The sequence below is a fragment of the Macaca mulatta genome, chromosome 1 (assembly GCF_049350105.2).
Source record: "Macaca mulatta isolate MMU2019108-1 chromosome 1, T2T-MMU8v2.0, whole genome shotgun sequence".
Taxonomy (NCBI): Eukaryota; Metazoa; Chordata; class Mammalia; order Primates; family Cercopithecidae; genus Macaca; species Macaca mulatta.
Window position 1 is genome coordinate 24,498,848 of NC_133406.1, and position 19,812 is coordinate 24,518,659.

A 19,812-nucleotide genomic window follows, 5' to 3' on the forward strand; every position below is an offset into this window, starting at 1 on the left:
TGCTTCCCTTCACCACCACTAAATGTTGATGTGGCTAATTCCTTTCTCCCTCACTTACGTAGCTAGATTAGGAAAATCAATTTCTTTATAGTTTCTCCTTAAATTTTAGCGCGTTTTTTAACCTTGTAATTATTCTTCAAATCCTTAGTTACACCCCAATTTTTCAGGTAATAAAAATAGGAACAAGTGAGGTGAAATGACTTCAATTAGCAGTGGTTGAGGCTGGATAACCACTCACAGGCACCATTCCCATACAAGGCTGTGTGCTTGACCACACTTCTTTTCTGCTCCACTGCTATTCTGGCACTGCTTGGGAAATCACATTTCCTAGCCTTTCCTTTTTTCTCCTTTCTGACTTTTGTTTTAGGTTCAAGGAGTACATGTGCAGGTCCATTACACGGGTAAATTGCGTGTTGCAGGGGTTTGGTGTACAGACCATTTCGTCACCCAGGTGGGTGCTGTACAAAAGTGTGGTGAGATTTATTTATTTTTTTAGAGAGAAAGTTTGCGGTTTTGTTCATTAGATAATTACTAAGAATAACCTTGCAAGCTCTGTTCGCTGTTAACGAGATTAGCCATTTGAGCAAGCCACTGGCCTCTCTTAATCAATTATTAATAGAGGTTGGTCAATTCTCAGCTTCTATTACATAAACATAAACTCATGCTCCAAAAAAATAAAAATAAAAAATACATTCTCAGAAACATCTGCCTTTTTATAGCATGATACTTAAAGGCATGGATTTTGTAGTCAGTCCTAAGTAAGAATCCAGGCTCTACATGACCTCAAGCAAATTACTCAACTCTGATGAGTTTCAGTTTCCTTGCTGGCAAAACCAGAATAATAGTAACTACCTTATGGAGTTGTTTGAGGCTTAAGTGAGATTGTATCCTAAGTATTTAGAATAATACCTGGTATGTAGTGAGCATTCAATAAATGTAGCTGCTAACGTTGCTGAGGCTATCAAGAGCAGTCTGCTGACTTCTGTGAAGTTACAAACCTAGAGCTACACAAGCACAGAGATCAAGGTGTGAGATGCCGAGTGTATATAGGGCAAAACCTACACAAGAATGCTGGAATATGTCATCAGGAGTTCAACAGCGACAGTGCCTGGGTATGCTCCTCACTGCACATCACTTATACACCTCCTGGAACTCAGAAGTAGAGAGTAACCCTGTGTGTGTGTGCACACATGCATACACATGTGCGTATGTATAGGCACAATGGGACTCTAAGCTAAAGGTAGATCTGGAGAAGACAGGACTAGAATTCCAAGTAAATGTCAGTTTATTGGATCTTTGAGAACCACAGAGTGACGTGTTGGAGATAAAAGTAAAAATGCCAATCCCTCCTTCCGCACCACAGGTTTCAAACTGTAAGATGAATGCCATCCAGTCCCTAAACTGCCCTGACCAAGTTTATCAGGACCCCCATTCCCACTGGAGGGTAGGGTCTAGAAATGCTCTTCTGGCCCTAACCCTGGATCCCTGGTGAGTTCCTAGGTTTCCTATAACCACTGGGCAGCATCTCTTTCTCTCAACTTGTGTTTACCTTATTTGGAGACTGTTTTTCCACCTTGGTATCCTGATTTGCAATCCAGTTGCTCCACTGGGTCTGAACCCTTGCCCTGGACTCTGGCCTGCCTGCCTGGGACCCTAATACCAGCCCCTTCTCCTGAGGGTCCAGTATTGTTTCCTATAACTCTTCATGCATGGCTGATCCAAATGTGAACCTGTGATGCTGCTATCCATCTAACTTCAAAAAATACCTCTCATGGGACCCCCACAGATCAGGCCTCTCAGAGCTGGTAGCTAATTTGGATGGGGACTAGGATTGCCAGTCCCCTGTGGACACTGAAGTTCGACCTGGAGATATCCTCTCTCTGGCTCCCATTCCCAAGAGGTCTGCCCTGGGAGTAGGGGAGTATCCTGAGCTGGGGTTCTATCTCTTAGAGTTTTTGTTTTTCAATTTTCCTACTTGTCAGATGCCAAAAACCAGGTACCAAGAACAAGTACTTCTTATGCTGCAGTCTATACAGGCTAATAAGAATATGTAACTGTAAGTTTGAATTCCAGATAAATTAAACATTTTCAGCCTCTTTGTAGTGATAAGCTGTGCATTTGATCTAAAAAATCTCATTTGCTCCCAAGGTTCCAACTACCAGTTATGTCTCACACCCCCAACTCCCTTAAGCCTCATCTGCATATTTAACAAACACTTTAAATTAAATGTGTCTAAACCTCATTCATCATTTCCTCTTTTCCCACCCTAGCTCTTTTTTATAAACTCATCCTTTCTCTATCCCTTGCTCTTTTGCCAAAATACCACTTAACCTATTGCCCTAGATAGAAATCTTAGTTTTGATAATTTCCTCTCTGTCCCTGACCACATTCAGTTGGTCACTAAGTCTAAATATCTCTCAAATTTGATCCTTTTCTCTTCCCACTGTCACTCCCTTAAATCAAGTTTCTATTCCTGCTGCTAGATAATAGATGTAAAATGTTTACTGTGTGTCAGGGATTGTGCTAAGCACTTTTCATGTAGTATCCTAATGAATTCTCTCAAAATCCTAGAAAGTAGGCATTGTTATTACACCTGTTTTATAGATGAAGAGACTGATGCTCAGAGAATGCTTGTATGCATGTATCTTGCCTAACATCTCAAGGTTAGCAGGTGACAGCAGTTCGGGTTTGAACCTAGACTCACTGGCTCCAAAGATCTTCACCATCCTTTTACACAGGTCCTCACCACCACCTGGGTTTGACAATAGCCAACTAAATGGTCTTCCTACTTCCTACTTTCCAATCCACTCTCCATATTTTTCTAGAATACTGTTTTTAAAACACACATCAATCATGTCAGTTCCTGCTTTAAGGCCTCCATCGATTCCCCATTCCCTCCAGGACAAAATTGAAATTCCCTGACATGGCATATAAAGTTTTCTCCTTGACATGGCCCCCAGTATGCTCCAGTCATACTGAAATATTTCCCATCCTTTGACCATAAGTATGTTATCCCCTCCTCCTGGGCAAATATCAGGCCATGTAACTGAAGGAGTTCCTGGGAGGCAGACACAGAGAAGCACTGAAAAAGGGTCTTGCCCACACATAAACAAGCATACGCTGGCACAACAGGAAGGCTGGGCCTCCAAGTCCAGGCACTGGTAACACCATATGGGACTTGAGTTTCAAACTCCTATAAAAAAATTTACAGAGGTGCAGAAAGAACCTGTGCTTCATCCTATAGACTAAAGTAGGTATTCTGGAAAACTAGAGAGAGGCACCTTAGGGAAGAGAGGAAAAGAAGTGAAGCAAGGCAAAGAATTATACTGTAGAGATTACATCTATAAAAATTAGACCTTCTAAATCTAAAAAAAAAAAAAAAAAAAATTAAGAATTCCTCACTGGAAGAAGGACTAGAATTGAAGACCATAGGTGGTTTTCTGGTTTGCAGAGGAGGGGGTCATCATTTTTAGACCACCAGACTATTCTTTTAACTGTTTTGGTGCCCTGACCTCCAGGAAAATCACCCTTGACTATCTAATTTTAATTCAACCAAAAACATATTTTGAAACACTACTCTAAGTTCTGGTAAAACAGATTTAAAAGACCAGTCCCTCATCTTGAGAAATTCAATGTAAAGTTCATTTCTAACTATAAGGTCCCTGAGGGCAGGGGCCAGGATTTGGTTGACTTTGTATCCCTAGCATACAGCAAAGGCAAAGAATATAGGTGAAGCTAAAAAATGTGGAATGCATCAATGAATGAATGAAAACCGAACCTGTGAGTCTTAGGGGCCTTTCTTAGCAGGTGGTCCCCAGCTCAGAGAATGGATTCTGGCCAGTAACTAGGAAAGTTGCCTAAAGGTAGAGTGAAGAGTGACAGCTCAGAGCAGCAGCCCCCATCTCAGCTAATCTCCAGGTGTAGGTACCTCGTCACCAGGCTAGGGAAGATCAGCTTCAAGTGCAGACAATGTCTCGCTGCATGTGCAAAAAAAGGTCCTGCCCCAATTCTCACGTAAAGAAAAAGATTCTATATATGATGAACTGTGTTCTTGCAAGAATAACAAACACAGACTCTAAGGCAATGCTATTCTTATTTTTAGCACTTTCAGTTTTTTCAAAGCAAGTTCCTTTCCCCCACTAGTTGTAAGCTATTCCTGCCAGCATCTTTGGGAGGCAGCCCTATAAGCACAGCCCCATTTTAGAGAAACAAAGATTGCTGCTAAAGGTCATGGAAAAATATCATCATTAGAGACAGGCATCTTTAGAAATACCGTATAATGCTCACCGTCCCTTAACTCTTTTGAGTACCAAAAGCAGGATTTGACCTCAGAATTGCCCATTCTTGGCCTTCAGGTTCTTTCTTCATTCAGTATGACAATATAGTTTGAGTATCCCTTATCTCAAATGCTTGGGACCAGCAGCGTTTCAGATTTCAGGTTGTTTTGGATTTTGCAATATTTGCATATACATGAAGAGATAGCTCGGGGATGGGACCCAAATCTAAACACAAAATTCAATTATGTTTCATATATAGTTTACACATATAACCTGAGGGTAATCTGATATAATATTTTTAATAATTTTGTATATGAAACAAAGTTTGTGTACATTGAACAACCAGAAAGCAAATGTATCAGGTATAGAATTTTCCACTTTTGGCATTATATCGGCACTCATAAAGTTTCAGATTTTGGAGCATTTTGGATTTCAAATTTTCAGATTAGCAATGCCCAACCTGTACAAATCTTTCTTTGCCTGCCTTCAAGTTAGGTTTTTTTTTTTTTTTTTTTTTTGACAGGGTCTCTCTCTGTCACCCGGGCTGGAGTGCAGTGGCACCGTTGTGGCTCATTGCAACTCCATCTCCTGGGTTCAAGCAATTCTCCTGCCTCAGCCTCCTGAGCGGCTGGGATTACAGGCACGTGCCACCATGCCCAGATAATTTTTTTGTTTTTTTTAGTAGAGGCGGGGTTTCACCATGCTGGCCAAGCTGGTCAAGTTAGGTATTCTTTAAGAAATTTCTCTTGTTTTTACAGTTTTAACACGTCCCAATTTCCTAAAATACTTTTTAGGAACAACTAATGGGCAGGTTTTTTAAGTGTAGGAGATGAATAGGGGGATGAGTAAACACCTCCTCTGGGTTTGGTCATAATTCAGACAAGGAAAGAAAGCTTGTTCAGCCCTTAGTAGTACTGTCAGGATGAGAATAAAACATTTTGGGAAATATTTAAAGACAAGGCTAAAAGTATAAAGAAAAAGAAAATGCAGCTTGAATCTTTTTTTCTTCTCGAAATAGGAACTATTCATCGCCTTGATAAACTTGTGTTAAAAAAAAACCTAAAAAACTAAAATAAAAAGGCTTTACCAAGAATAGTAGACACTGCCTTGGAATCTGCCTATTTTCTGAGTCTCATTCTCCAGTTTTCCCATTGATTCTGTGAGTTAATCAACTTCTTTCCAATAAAGTCCTTTCCTGCTTAATTTGGCCAGAATCAGTTTCTCGTTTGTTACCATGGTATACCTGATTGCTCAATCCACTTTAGGAGTAGGGTAACCAGATGTACCGTCTTGAAATTTTTAAAAACACGATAGTGTTGTCATATGTTTTCCCCCAAAGAGTCTCAAAAGCAGCAATGTGTCACTGTTTTCCAAAGGGCCATGGTAAATACCAGTGCTGCCACTGCCCAGGTGGATTTTTGCTCACGGCATAGTTATTATTTGCTGCCAATAACTCTGGTGTCTGTTTACACAAATCTTGCTATTCATCAAGCATATTTTCTCCAAATGGGCCATCCTTTCTTGTTCTCTGCCACCACTGTGTAGTTAAAAGCTAGAAACATTTTCTTTCTGTCTCATTTGCCTCATCTTCCACAGATCTGAAATGAATTCATGGGTGATGTCTAGCTGGCTTACATGCTGTTCCAATGGGACAAAGCAGTGCTAAAAGAGGTCGGTCTTTACCCTGCAATGTGGAGGTACTTTGAAAACTGTCTTGGTTTCCAAGTGGGTCAGACTTCTGGGATGGAACAGCCATTTAGACAGGAAAAAACTCCTCTAACAAAGCTCTTATCAGCCTTTACCAACTTGTTATCTGTATCTCCTGTGTAGATCTCTTTCCTAAGCTCCAGAATCAAATATACAACTTCACTGCCCATCAAGATGTTATGCAAGCACCTCAAACTCATCTATCTGTAGATGGAGACACCAACTATCTCCTTCTTCCTTTCAGTAATAGAAATTCCCAGGTTTAATTTGGCCAGCCAAGTAGTATATATTTCCTAGCCTCTCTTTTAGCTAAGTGTGGCCATGTGACTAGGTTCAGGACAAAGGTATGTTAGAAGTGATGTGTGTAACGTCTGGGCCACCTCTCTCAAAACAAGTGGCTTGCCCTGGAACTCTGCTTTTCCTGCCCCTTCCTGCTGAGGAATGGCTATGAGCAGTCTCGGAAGCTGCATGTTGGAAATGGTAGACTTATCCCCACAGATTTGGACTCTTACAGGAGGGAGAAATACACTCTTTTGTGTGGGTTACAATATTTTAGGATCTCTTAGTTATAACAGTTTAGGCTATACTTCAAATGGGAAGGAAGGAAGGTAGGAAGGTAGAAAGGGAGGGGGAAGGGAGGGAGGGGAACGTTCATCTTCCTTCCTTAACATATTTCTCCTGGCTGGATGCTGTGGCTCATGCCTAAAATCCCAGCACTTAGGGAGGCCGAGGTAGGCAGATTATTTCAGGACAGGAGTTCAATACCAGCCTGGCCAACATGGCGAAACCCTGTCTCTACTAAAAATACAAAAGTTAGCCGGGCATGGTGATGTGTGCCTATAGTCCCAGCTTCTTGGGAGGACGAGGTACAAGAACTGCTTGACCTGGGAGGCAGAGGCTGCAGTGAGCTGAGATGGTGCCACTGCACTCCAGCCTGGGCAATAGAGTGGGACTCTGTCTCAAAACAAAACAAAACAAATTTCTCCTCTTGTGTTAGTTCATGTTGATGAATGGCATCTCCAGTAGTCTCCAGCCAGAAACTTGGAGGCATTTTGACGCTCTCTCCCCTTCAACCACCACATCCATCCAAGCCAGTCCTATGTCCTCCACCTCTGGTCACTCTGTCCACTTCTCTCATCCTCACTGTACCATGTGAGTTGAGGATCTCATCGTGTCTTGCCATGCTTTCTGCAAGTGTCCCCTAGTTGATTTCTGCTACAAGCCTTGTCCCATATCTAATCTACTCTCCACACTGAGGTCCACGTGATATTTCTAAAATGCACATCTGATTGTGCCACTCTCTTGCTCTGACTCTTAAAAGATTCCCTCTAGCCTTCAGGAGCACAAAAACTCCTCTGAGATGGGGCCACTACCTTCCATTCTTCCTACAGTACTAAATACTCTAACCATACTAAAGCATTTGAGTTTTCAGAAAACATCATGCCCTCCCTTGATTCTTGGCCTTTGCACAGGCTGTTCCCTTTGCAGACTCCCCTTCCCCCATGCCACTCTTCTCTGGCCAACTCCTACTTATCCTTCAAGACTTGCTCAGCTATCACTGCCTCTAGAAGCTTCTTCCTGTTCTTAGAGCAGTCACAGTACCCCAAAGAATCACATCACTTTCCCTGAGAATTTCTTATTTAGCCATCTATCCCCCCAACTAATAACAAGCTCCCTCTGCAGACTTCTAAAGACTGATACATGGTAAGTACTCCATACATGTGTTGAATAATTTAACCTAGTAGACAGATTATAGTATTTATTCCCAGTGATTTGTTTCTTCCCCATCCTTGCGTTGGTCCCTGTGGGCAGAGTATACTTACCACCCCGTAGACTATAAGCTTGGCCACATGACTTGTTGGGTCAATGGGTTGTGAGCAGATGTGCCATAGATATGGCCAAGCAGAAGCTTTAAAGGCATCTGTATGGTTTGGCTCTGCCCTTGCCCTGACCCCCTTGAGCATTTGCCCTCCACTGTGAGAACAAAATGCTCAGATAGTGGTTGATCCTTCATCCTGGGTCTTGGAGTAAGAAGAGAATTAGAATTGAGCCAAGTCCACCAAACCTAGCCAATCCATAACTACCCACAGCTGACTGCAGGTCTCATATAATATGAGCAAGAACTAAGTGTATATTGTGAGCTATTGAGATTTGGGCACTGCTTGTTTCTGCATCAAAATACTGACAAATACATCTAGTTTGGGTTCATAATAAGTATTGAGGGCCTGCTGTGTGCCAAATATTTTGCTAGAAGTTTTATATAACTTCATTTTAATTATCACAACAATCCTATAAGGTAGGTTAGCTTTCCATTTTAAAGGCAAAAAATAAAAATAAAAAAATAAAAAATAAAATCCTAAGCTGGCATTCAAATCCAGGTCAGTTTGAGCCTTACCACCCCCCTACACACTGCCTCCTGGTGAGCCAAGGGCATGGAAGGAGTGAGGATGCAGGGCCTCAGCTGAATGCAAGGGCCCTACTCCTAATTCAGCACCACTTTCTGTAGGGTTCCACATGCTGAAGGAGAACAGAGGAAGCAGCATGTTCTTCTGAGTTCTTCCTTGTTCCTTGGCCTGTAAAGAACTCTAGTCATCCAAAACACCTTATTTCATTTTCAGAGAGCCAAAAACTATCTTGAAGACTGAGACTTTAAGCATGCATATGCTATAGCTACATCCTGTGTGGCTCCTGAGAGCACAGCAGCAGCCCCTAGTCCCAGATGGGCTCTGATGTGCCATCAGTTTCTGCTCTGTCACTGGGGCACATCCTCTGCTCTCATGTGCCTTGCTGGAGTCCTCTTCATTCGCTCCTTTCCCACTAGATCTCAGGATTTCATTACGAAAAACTAACTGCCATTGTTTCTCACTTTTCTTGCACTATTTCCCTGAGTTCTATGAACTCTGTGCGTCAATATCCAATACCCCATAACAGACACCACGTATGTTCTCCTAAATCAGGAGTTATAGTTTGATCTACTTTAACCAGAAAAGAATGTTTCCCTGAATTGAGGCACTTCAAATAACCAAGTCATATTAAGGCAGTGACATGATTTCTTATTCTTTTAACCAGTAAGGTATCATGGATTTGGACAAGTCATCTATTTCCTCTGAGCCTTGGTCTTCTTAAGTATAGGTAGGCAACACCGGCCTTACTTACTTAGCAAGATCAAATGGGATAATGTCTATAAAAGCTATTTAACACATAGAAAAGCATCATAGCATGTAAATAAGTGAGAACAACATTGGGAAAAAGAAGGCATAAGAGTTAAAATAGTTGGAAGGGCTGAACAGGTGAGTCCTAGAACAAAAATTTTGGACTAGAAGGGACATTCTAGGACCAGGTTGGCTGGAGTAAGATTCATCCCATCTGGTCCAAAGTACTTGCCTCACTTTACCAGTTCCCAATATGACCACATTTAATTGCTCAGAGTAGAACCTGTCCTGTCCAGCAAGAGCTCCATTTGTTCTTCTGAAAATTCGAGCAAGAGCTCTTCCTTTCTACCTGGTGTTTTTCATTCCAATCATTAATGGTCTGGGAAAGTCTGAAAAGAAAAAAAAGAAAACTGGGTCTCCCTTGATGGCTCTTCCTGGGTAAATTATAAAAGGAATTATGTACCTGTTACTCTTTAGCTTTCATTTATAACTCATCAAATTTTAATGGGGAAAATTTCAGAACCCTAGAATCTTAGAGCTGAAGTTAACTTTAAAAATCAACTTGCTCAATATTTAAGACCAAGATCCAAACCCACGGTTATACAGTGATTTATAGAGGAGGTGGGACTAGAACCTAATCCTCAGCTCCCAGGTCAGGGCTCTTTCCACTAACCGTGTCCTGATACTAATACTACTAACACTGAACTAAGCACTAGGTACTTGCACTGTGGTGCGAGTAGTGCAAGACTACTCACACTGATACTCAAGTTTATATAAACTAGCCACCCAGAATATTCCTATGTCTAAAATGTAAAGAGTGATGAGGATATTGAAACAACTTCCCTCTCCTAGTCCAGAGAGAAGCATCCAGGCTGGGGGATGATGCCGAGTTGGCAGAGCTGTGCTAAAGTGATGAAAGAAGATGAACGAGGTAAGTTCCATGGAGAAAAGTAGAACAGAGGAGGAAGAGAAATTGGAAGGTATACAGGACAGGAAAAGAGATAACGGAAGTTGAGGTGTCAGCAGTCTCTAAAAGTGATTCTTCTTTCTCCAGGGCTAATAACAACATTTTAACTCTCTACACCCAAGCCTATCCTTCAGTCACCAGGTGTCCACCTGAACATGAAACCAGACCAAGTAATGATCATTCCCTGATACCTCCCTTCCCACTGCAGGCTGGGTCAGGGGCCCCTTCAAGGCACTCCAGAGTGCAGATCTTTACCATTGCTTTCGTATAATGCTACTCCATAACTGGTGTCTCCATCACCAGACTGAGTACCTTAAAGGCAAGGGCTATGACTTATTCATCTTATTAACCCTAGCATAATTTCTGGTACATAGGAGTAACTCACTCACTGACTATTCATGAACAAATATCTTAACGTAGCTATCACGTTTCTGGGAATTTGTTTCAGAGCTGCTGTACCACTCCTGGTTTGGGTTGAGTGTGCTTCCTCCATGCTCTCACAGCAGGGGTATGGCTCTCATCAAAGGACCTTTAACGACCATAACAAAATGACTGGAAAACTTGGTTTTTGGTTTTTGTTTTGAGACAAGGTCTCACTCTGTTACCCAGGCTGGAGTACAGCGGCACAATCTCAGTTCACTGCGGCCTCTACTTCACAGGCTCAAGCAATCCTCCCACTCAGCCCCCTGGGTAGCTGGGACTACAGGTGCAAGCCTGTAATTGGCTAATTTTTTTTAGAGATGAGGTTTCACCATGTTGTCCAGGCTGGTCTCAAACTCCTGGGCTCAAAGAGATCCGCCTGCCTCAGCTTCCCAAAGTGCTGGGATTATAGGCATGAACAACTGCACCTGGATGAAAACCTATTCGAATCACTGACTAGACTGACAACTCTTTGAGGGCAAGGACTAAGTCTTTTAGTGCCTCATTTTCAGTACTTATTATAATCCTTAGAAATCACAAAAATTTAATATGTGCTTGTATAATAGACAAACAAGTGAAACCAAAAGAAATGCTAAGCCAGGGCCGGGCATGTGGCTCACATCTGTAATCCCAGCACTTTGGAAGGGCAAGGCAGGCATATTACCTGGGGTGGGGAGTTTGAGACCCACGTGGCCAACATGGTGAAACTCTGTCTCTACTAAAAATACAAAAATTAGCCAGATGTGGTGGCACATGCCTGTAATCCCAGCAACTTGGGAGGCTGAGGCTCAAGAATTGCTTAAACCCAGGAGGTGGAGGTTGCAGTGAGCCGAGATGGTGCCAAAGCACTATGGCCTGGGTGACAGAGTGAGACTCTGAGTCTCAAAAAAAAAAAAAAAAAAAGAAAGAAAAAGAAAAGAAAAGAAAAAGAAATGCTAATCCATCAAGCAATCTTTATTACAGAGATAGCCAAAGAAGCCTCCAGGAAAACACACCGCTTGCTCCAGGAGTGTGTTCCCAGAGTGTCGACACAGCTCCAGCGTTTCTCACAGCCTCTGCTGCCAGGAAAGGATGAAACGCCACCCATATTCAGGAACAAAGACAGAGTGAACCCTCCTTCAAGTCTTATTGCTAGATGGCACCTGTTGCTAAAATAGCAGCTGGTAAGCATTTTGTTTTGTTCAAAATAACAACAACAACAGCAGCAATAACAAAACCAATATATTACAGGAAGCAACATCACAATGACAATAAGGAATCATGAGGCTAAATATATAACAGGAAGAAACACAGAATTTTAGTAATGAAAGACAAGGAAGGAGCTGCTAGAGCCTGGAGGAAAAAACTGAAGTGTTGATTAGAAATTGCTCAGCCTGCATTAAAAAAGAGAAACAGGAGGAGAGGGGAGCGGAGGAGAAATAGAGAGGGAGTGGGAGAGAGATGATGGGGAGAGAAAGGGAGGGAGAGGAAGAATGAATGTGGTTTTTTTTCCTGGCTGTCTCATTTTTAATCTGTCCTTCCCTGTCTCCCTTCCTTTCTACCACCCCCTCAAAAGAGAATTCATTGATTGGGCTGGACTAAAATTTCTCACCTTTCCTCTCATGGTTCTCTGTGAAGAATGAGTCTGAATTCATCTCCTCCTTGTCTGCTTCTGTCTCCTCCCTCCCCTCCCCAGCCGCCATTGTTTGCTCCTTTACTTTGCTGAGGCTGAGAGGCAGCTTGTCTGTCCACACCTCTGACAGCAGTGATGGGATGAGGGGAAAGCAGGAGCAGGGAGCAGAGGATGATCAATGGGATCCCAGGAGTCAGCCTCACTTTCACAGCAAAGAATCCCCAGCCATCTGACAGCTGAGCTGGTCCTGATAACTAACCTGTTGCCTGATTCCAAGCAGAACAGCCTCTCCAGGTGCAGGTGGCAGAAGGTACAGACAAAGCATCACCTCCCTCAAAACAAAAATAAAACAAAAAGCCCTCCAGCAAAAAGCCCGGAGAGGCAGCTTAGGAAAGGGCAAATGAGACTGGTCTGGGGTTCGGGAGAACTGGGATCTGGTCCCTAATCAATCATGAACGTGCTATGTGCATACTGCCTCTATAGGACTCCATCTGTATAAACTGAGAGGGCTGAACTACAGTTCCTGTAGTCCCCTCCAGTGATATGATTCTATTTCATAAAAAGCTGTGAGCCATCTAAAGAGAGCTCTGTTTCCCTTCTTCTGTCACTCCCTGCAAACCCCCAGAGTACTTCTTTTAGGCAGACCCCAGTGTGTCTGTAAGAGCACCTCTGACTCAGGGACCCCTCCCCAGATGCCTGGCTGACTTCAGGGCTGTTGTGATACAGGCTCAAGGACTAAGTGCCCTGAGAATATTGACAACCGAGAGTAGAGGCAGATTAAGGACGTGAAGAATCAGTGAGGGTGGGAGTGGAAGGCACTGGGAGGCCAGGGGAGCAGGGAGGCATGGATCAGCCAAACCCTGAAATTAGAGATGATTCATATTTGAATAACGTGGGAGGGATGAACTCAAAGCAGCCAAAAGAAGAGGCTAACTCTGCTAAGGGTGCCTCCCCCAGCCTAAACCCAGCAGTGGGGCAAGGGCAATGTTAGGGGCATTTCATTTGAAACGGGAAAAATATTTAGGCAACGAAGAATCTTATTCTGAAGCTAAGGGAAATGCGGTATTTGCCTTTTCTTGCTAAATGTATTTTACCCTCTTTCCATGACTTGTTTTAGCTATTTTAAGATTGTTCCCCTTTGCCTAGTGCCTTGATTTTGATGGTGATCCTAGAGGGGACAAAACTTCTCATGTGGTGCTATTTTCCCTTTTCTCTCCTGCCTTCCATCCCCATCCTGTCCTCACCTTTCTGACCCCTTGTTCTGTTTCTTCCCTCATTCTGCCTCCACCTTGATTTGAATGGTTGCCTCTGACCCAGTCCAAGCTATCCAGACCTTCCTCACCTCCATCCCACTCCCTTCAGCAGGGCTGCTTTGTGAATCTCTCAGGGATGACCACCCCCAAGGTTCTGTATCCCTAAGGGAATTGGAATCCTCATGTGGGGAAATGGGTTAAGAATAAGAGCATCTCCTGACCCCAAGAGAATGGGGAGCAAGTTCATCAAAAAGAAGGGGAGGACACAGAGGACCCAGCTAGACCAGTGATTCTGGTGCTGGGGAGAAGCCCAATGTCTCTAAATCTCTCTGCAAATTATCTTTTAGGGAGTGGGAAGTGCAGCTATTAGAAAGGCTCTTCTGCTTTCTAATTATCATTTGGGACCACTCCCCAAATGACACCAAGTGAGAGAGAGCCAGGCCCTAACCTCTACAACCAGTGAAGGTTCCATCCCCATCTCCTTCCCAACCTCCAGTTCCTTGCACCCTCCAGAGAGCCACAGAGAGAATGCCCTGGGTCCCCCTCCTTCTCTAGGGAAAAAATTAAGGAGGCAGTCCTCCAGCCCCCACCTCCAGAAAACCAGTTCATTTAATTAATCAGTTCCCTCTGAGCTTCCTTGATTCCAGCCAGGCTTTTCCCAGGACTCACAGCATTACAAACTCAGGATAAGACCGAAGGAGAACCGTTTTATGGAGGGGAAATGCACATTCGAAAGAACAACCTCAGCGCCAATGAGTCAAACACCTGCATCTAGATGCGTCTCACTTGTCATTGGGCTTCTCCCCCGCCGCCCCCATCATTCTCTCTCTCTCTCTCTCTCACACACACACACACGCTGCCCCCTCCCCCACTTTCCACCAGACCGCTAAGCAGCTTTAAACATGGTCAGTAAGGAGGAAAATGGGGGGTGGGGGCGCGGTGAGAACAGAACCACTACAGGAATATACAAAGTTATTCGTTTCCGCAGAAAAGGACTCTTACCTGTTAGCCAGAAGAGAGAAATCCACCTCAGCAAGACCCTGTCCATCTTCCCCAACTTCCCATCCGATTTACGGAGTGAGGAAAGTGGGAAACGGCTGGAGCAGAAGGATTGCTGTCACCCCGCGGCAGCCGGCGGCGGCGGAGCGGCGGACACCAGGCGTCCCCGGGCGCAGCGCCCGCCGGGCCGGCCGCGCAGGCGGGGCCGGGGGCTGTATCGCGCCGCCGGCGGAGCGCGCGCTGCCGCAGGCTTCCGGAGTCCGCGCGGCGCTCGGCGGCGCATCCGCACGCCCAGGCAGCGCGGCGCGGGGCTAGCGTCTCCCCGCCGCAGAGCCCGCCGCGCGGGGGAGCTCGGCCGCCGCACCGCCTCCCGCGCCTCCGCCCCGCCGCCCGCTGCCCCGACTGCCAAAGTTTCTCTGTCACGTGCTGGCCCCCGGCGGCCCAGAGGTCAGCGTGGAGTGATTGAGGCCACTCAGGGAGAAGGGGCCGCTGGGCTGCAGGCAGCGAGAGGCGCCGGGGAGGCCGCCCCGCGGGCCGCGCCGAGCTGGGAGCGACCATCGCGGCTTCTCCCAGGGACGCCCGCGCTCGGGAACCCCGGCGAGAACGCGGGCTGGGGACTCGAGCAGTGGCTGCAGGCTGCCACAGCCAACCTGAACCGGGAGAGAGCGACAGCGGCGAGGGTGGGGGACGGCGGGGACTTGGCGTAACTTCTTACGGGACTTAACTAGCAAGTCCTCTAGGCTAGAATGTTCGTTTCTGCGGTACCGCCGCCCCTCCGTCTGGTTTCCTTTTTGACAGTGCAAGGAACCAGGCAGGAGGCTCCGCAGAATTGAAAAAGGTAGGCGGGAATCTCGCGTCATTACTTTTTCCTGTTAAAATATGAGGTAGAATAAGGGCATCCGGCCCTTTAACAGAAAATATGTAAAACCAGAATGAGATAAATGATTATAACGGCTTAAATCCATCCAACACTTTATAGATTCCAGCACGCATTCACATGGATTATTCCTATTTGTCAGACGGATTTGTCTTGTGTCTCAAAATGTTATGCGTTGAGAGAGAACTGAGAAATGTATGATTTTCTTAAGAAATATATATATGAAGCCTCTACTAGGTGTAAGAACTAAGGTTACAAAGTGGAACGAGATAGACTTCCTGCCCTTAGGAGCCTCATCTTGGGTCCAGGAAAGGGAGGAAGGTCAGATCATTAAAGACATGATACTTATTCGTAGTAAAACGGGGCAAGTGCAGTAATGGAGACATAGAGAAAGTGCCTTGGGAACATAGAGTAAGGAGTAAGTCGTGGGTAGGGTGGGGGCACCACGATAAAGGAGAGGTAATATCTGAGTTGGCATTTGCAGAAAGCACAAGATTTGAGCCATTCAAGGATCCCTGGTGGAAAGGGGGCAGGCGAGGGCATTCTGGGTAGAGGAAAGAGACAGCAGAAAGGTCTCAGGTAGCATCTGAAAACAGAGTGGTGCCAGGCTGGAGGGGAGTTCCTGGAGCAGGCAGACTCCACACCTGAGAGTGAATGTGTATGCAGACAGGGAGGATATGTATGTGAACATGTGAGAAATGGTAAGAGTAGACCCTGGACAGCTGTCTTTTATGGCTGCCTGACATCTCAATTCCTTCTTATTCTGAGGAATTCCAACTGCAGAAGCCAGAAAGTCTAGAGCCACCTTCCTGACCATCCCAGCTGGAGTGCAGGCCAGGGCCCCTGGCATAGCCAGGCTGACCTCTCCCTCAGAGCTTTTTGATTCTGGAGCAAGTGGTGGATATAAGGAACAAGGACAGTGGAGAATTGATTTTGTCACTGAGGCAGCAGCAGCAGCATCCAGTGTACACGATCAGCTGTGGCAGAGGTCAAGCCACCAGGATGCTCCAAGGTGTGATTTTTGCCTGTGGTCTTGCAGGCTCTCTGGGGTCTAGCCTCTCTTCTACACTTGGCTCTTCACTTCCCCGGCAATTCTTTGAGCCACCCAATATCCTTTCATAAACTCTTTCTTTGCTTATTTTGGCCAGGATGATTTTTCATGCTATGTACTGCATGAGAGAAATTTGAGGACTATTTCCTTTCATAGACAGAAAAATAAAAATATAGGAGGTACCTAACATTTGTGAGTTTCCTATTAGGTTCTAGGCAGAGTTCTACATGTTTTACAAGCCTTCTCATTTAACCCTAAACAGGGAACTTAGGCCCAGAGCATTTAACTAACTTCTCTAAGATCAGGTTACTAGTAAGCGGCAGAGCTAAGATTTGAATCTGACTCTAAAGTATATACTGTTTGCACCATAAAAAGAACATCTACACCAGAAGATTGAGGTGTATTTATACCTCATAATAATACCTTATGTTTGTATTATGCTCTGCCATTTACTGCATGTATGTGTGTGTGCCACACAGTGCACAAAAGAGCTTGAATAGTGTTTATTATCTAAGCGCACATAACAGTGGCATTTTGGCCAGGTGCAGTGGCTCACACCTGTAATCTCAGCACTTGGGGAAGCTGAGGTGGGCAGCTCACTTGAGCTCAGGAGTTTGACCAGCCTGAGTAACATGGTGAAACCCCATCTCTACAAAAAATACAAAAATTAGCCAGGCATGGTTGTGCATACCTGTAGTCCCAGCTACTCTGGAGGCTGAGGTGGGAGGACCACTTGAACCTGCGAGGGTGAGGCTGCAGTGAGCTGTGACCACGCTACTGGACTCCAGCCTGGGTGAAAGAGTGAGACCCTGTCTCAAAAAATAATGGCATTTTATGCAAAACTTGGACATATGAGCAAGTTTATACATGTGAAAAATGGGAGATGGACTGAGTGAAGGGAGCCTGGATGTGTATATGAAGTGGAACGTGAATGCCCACAGAAATGAACTCATGTCTTCTCAGAGGAGGTATCTATGTGTAGTTGAACAAGAAATCAGGAGACTTGAAGAAACACTTGTGCCACAATGAATCATAGAATGCAGTTGCCTTGTCCATCATCCCAGAAATGTGTTTTCCATGTAGTGCCCTGCATGTCTACTTTATAGCCAGAGTTACACATGGTATATCCTGAATCTTCCTGAGTGAGTGGGGCCCAGGCCATCCTGAAGGGGATGCTAAACTGGAGTGAATCACAGTGTGTGCCCCTCCATCACCTTGCACATGTTATTACCAAGGTGATGAAGGGTTAATATAAATGTTGTAGTATATGTAATGATTCAAAACATGTAGCCTAAGGGATGGAGGTGAAAAGAGGATGGGAAAATGGTGTTATTTTTCCATATTGGTGGTGGTTGATGGGATATGGCACCCAGAGTCCCAATGTGGTTTCTGAACTTCCAGTATCAGGATCATATTACTGTGTTTGTTTAAACACAGATTCCCAGGCTCTACTAGAAATAATGAGCTCAGAAACTCCAGGTGGAGCCCATAAATCTGCGGTTTAACCACTTTCCCCAGGTGCTTCCAATGCACATTAATGTTTAAGAAGCAATACCTCTTTTTGTTCTCCTGGGAAGCTGTTGAGCTGATGTTTTCTACTGCACCTTGGATCTAGTTAAGCTCCAGTTGTCCATTCATTCTGAACTAATAGGACAGGACCCCAAATAGAGAGATTGATTCATCACAGCCAAGGAAGGGGTCTGGATCTGCAATACTTCAAACTTTCTACTGCAATGAGACAAACATGGCAGAACAAGGACCTGTATGGGACCAGAATAAGATTCCCAGGAAGCCACAGCTGGGATTGTATGTGGTGGGGGGACTAACAGGCTGCTTCAGCAAAGCTCTACACTATAGAACAGAATTAGGACACAGAGAAAAGAGAAGTGAACCACCGCAAGGAGACATGCTGGTAGCTGGTAGCAACCACATAGTTATAAATATAATGTAGCTGAATCCTCTTTAAAACATGATTTCATTGCAGACACACAGGCATGCATGCACATGAATACTGCTTAACGTGAGTCTGTTTAAAGCACACAGATAAAATCCTATTTCTACTTCTCCTCTCTGATCCTACATTCCAAGAGGGATATATGAAGTATGACTCTGAAACAGATACCATTTTTCTCATGTAAGTTTGGTCCATCTTTTTTTTCTCCTGCTACCTTTTGGGTTTATCTTTCCCATCCTCCATACCTTCAAAACCACCCTCAATGAATTATAAGTTAAAAAAACTAAATTAAACCAAGGAACTAAAAAAACTGGAACTAAAAAAACCAAGGAACTAAAAAGACTGGAGACTCTAGGCACCCTATACTGAAAACCAAAAACATTTTCAATCTTGAAGTCCTTTCATGTTGAGGAATAAATTGTTTCATTAAGAAAATGCTTTAAAGAAAGGAAATGCAAATATACAAATGCATTATGCCAAAAAAAAAGAAAAAAATCTGAACTGGCAAGAACAGTGTACAGTAGACACTATGCTATCTAGAAATTTAAAAAGGTAAAAGGTTGGGAGAATGTGTTGAAAATTCCATGTACTTCCAGCAGATTTAATCCAAGAACCTGCAATCTCAGGCTTCAAATCCAACTGCAGTGGTGCTGGGTGCTGAATTAGGTGATGCTTTGTGTGCCTCATCCAAAGGCTAGATCCTGCTCAACAGTGGGGGCAGCCCTTGCCTGAATTAGCTCTCTACCAATGCGTTCCCTAAAAAGGTCCATCTAAGGATAATGTGCAGGAAAAAAAAACATAAAAGTATATTCAGAGCTTGCTATCAAATATGAAAACATACATTTAAAAGGGACAAAGGAAACAAATGAGTAACAATGGTTACCTCTGGGAAGATCATCATTCATTTATATTTTTTCTTTATAATTTTCTTTCTTTCTTTTAGAGACAGGGTCTGACTCTGTGTCACCCAGACTGGACTGCAATGGTGCTATCATAGCTCACTGCAACCTTAAACTACCAGGCTCAATGCTGTCCTCCGGCCTCAGCTTCCCAAGTAGCTGGGACTGCAAGTGCATGCCACCATGCCCAGCTAATTTTTAATATATATATATATTTTTTAGAGACTGCATCTTGCTATGTTGCCCAGTCTGGTCTCAAACTCCTGGGCTCAAGCAATCCTCCCACCTCAGCCTCCCAAAGTGCTGGGATTACAAGTTTGAGCCACTATGCCCAGCCTACAACTTTCTATACCCTCTAATATTTCTATAATATAGGAAAAGGTGCTGGACAAAAGCTGTGCCCATGCCAACATTTACTCATTGTAAATTTGTCCTCCAGTCTCTAGGACATCCCTGCAGAAAGGAGAGAAGAAGAAGGAGTGACAGGTGTTTTGTCAGGCCTGTATCTTCAGCCAGATACAAAGCCCCTAGATGTACACCTGTCCTCATTATGTCTCAATCGTGAGCAGTTAATCAAGTTAATTATGAGCAGTTGAGCCCTGGGAGCTTTTACTGACAGTGCAACCTATAATTTCTTTGTGAGT

At 44.3% G+C, this 19,812-nt stretch overlaps 1 protein-coding gene across 7 annotated transcripts in view; it reads right to left on the minus strand.

Annotated features, from left to right (window-relative positions):
* ILDR2 (immunoglobulin like domain containing receptor 2) overlaps positions 1-14,606 on the minus strand; it is a 57,508-nt gene extending 42,902 nt beyond the window's left edge. For 6 of the 7 annotated variants that reach the window (XM_077999095.1, XM_077999089.1, XM_015125393.3 and 3 more), the window contains exon 1: positions 14,391-14,606. In XM_077999095.1, coding sequence (XP_077855221.1) covers positions 14,391-14,436 — 46 coding nt within the window. In that variant the 5' untranslated portion in view covers positions 14,437-14,606. Of the gene's footprint in view, positions 1-12,114; positions 12,221-14,390 lie in introns of those variants that run through there. The other variant, XM_077999098.1, reaches the window with a different exon arrangement.
* Positions 14,607-19,812: the final 5,206 nt, after the last annotated feature.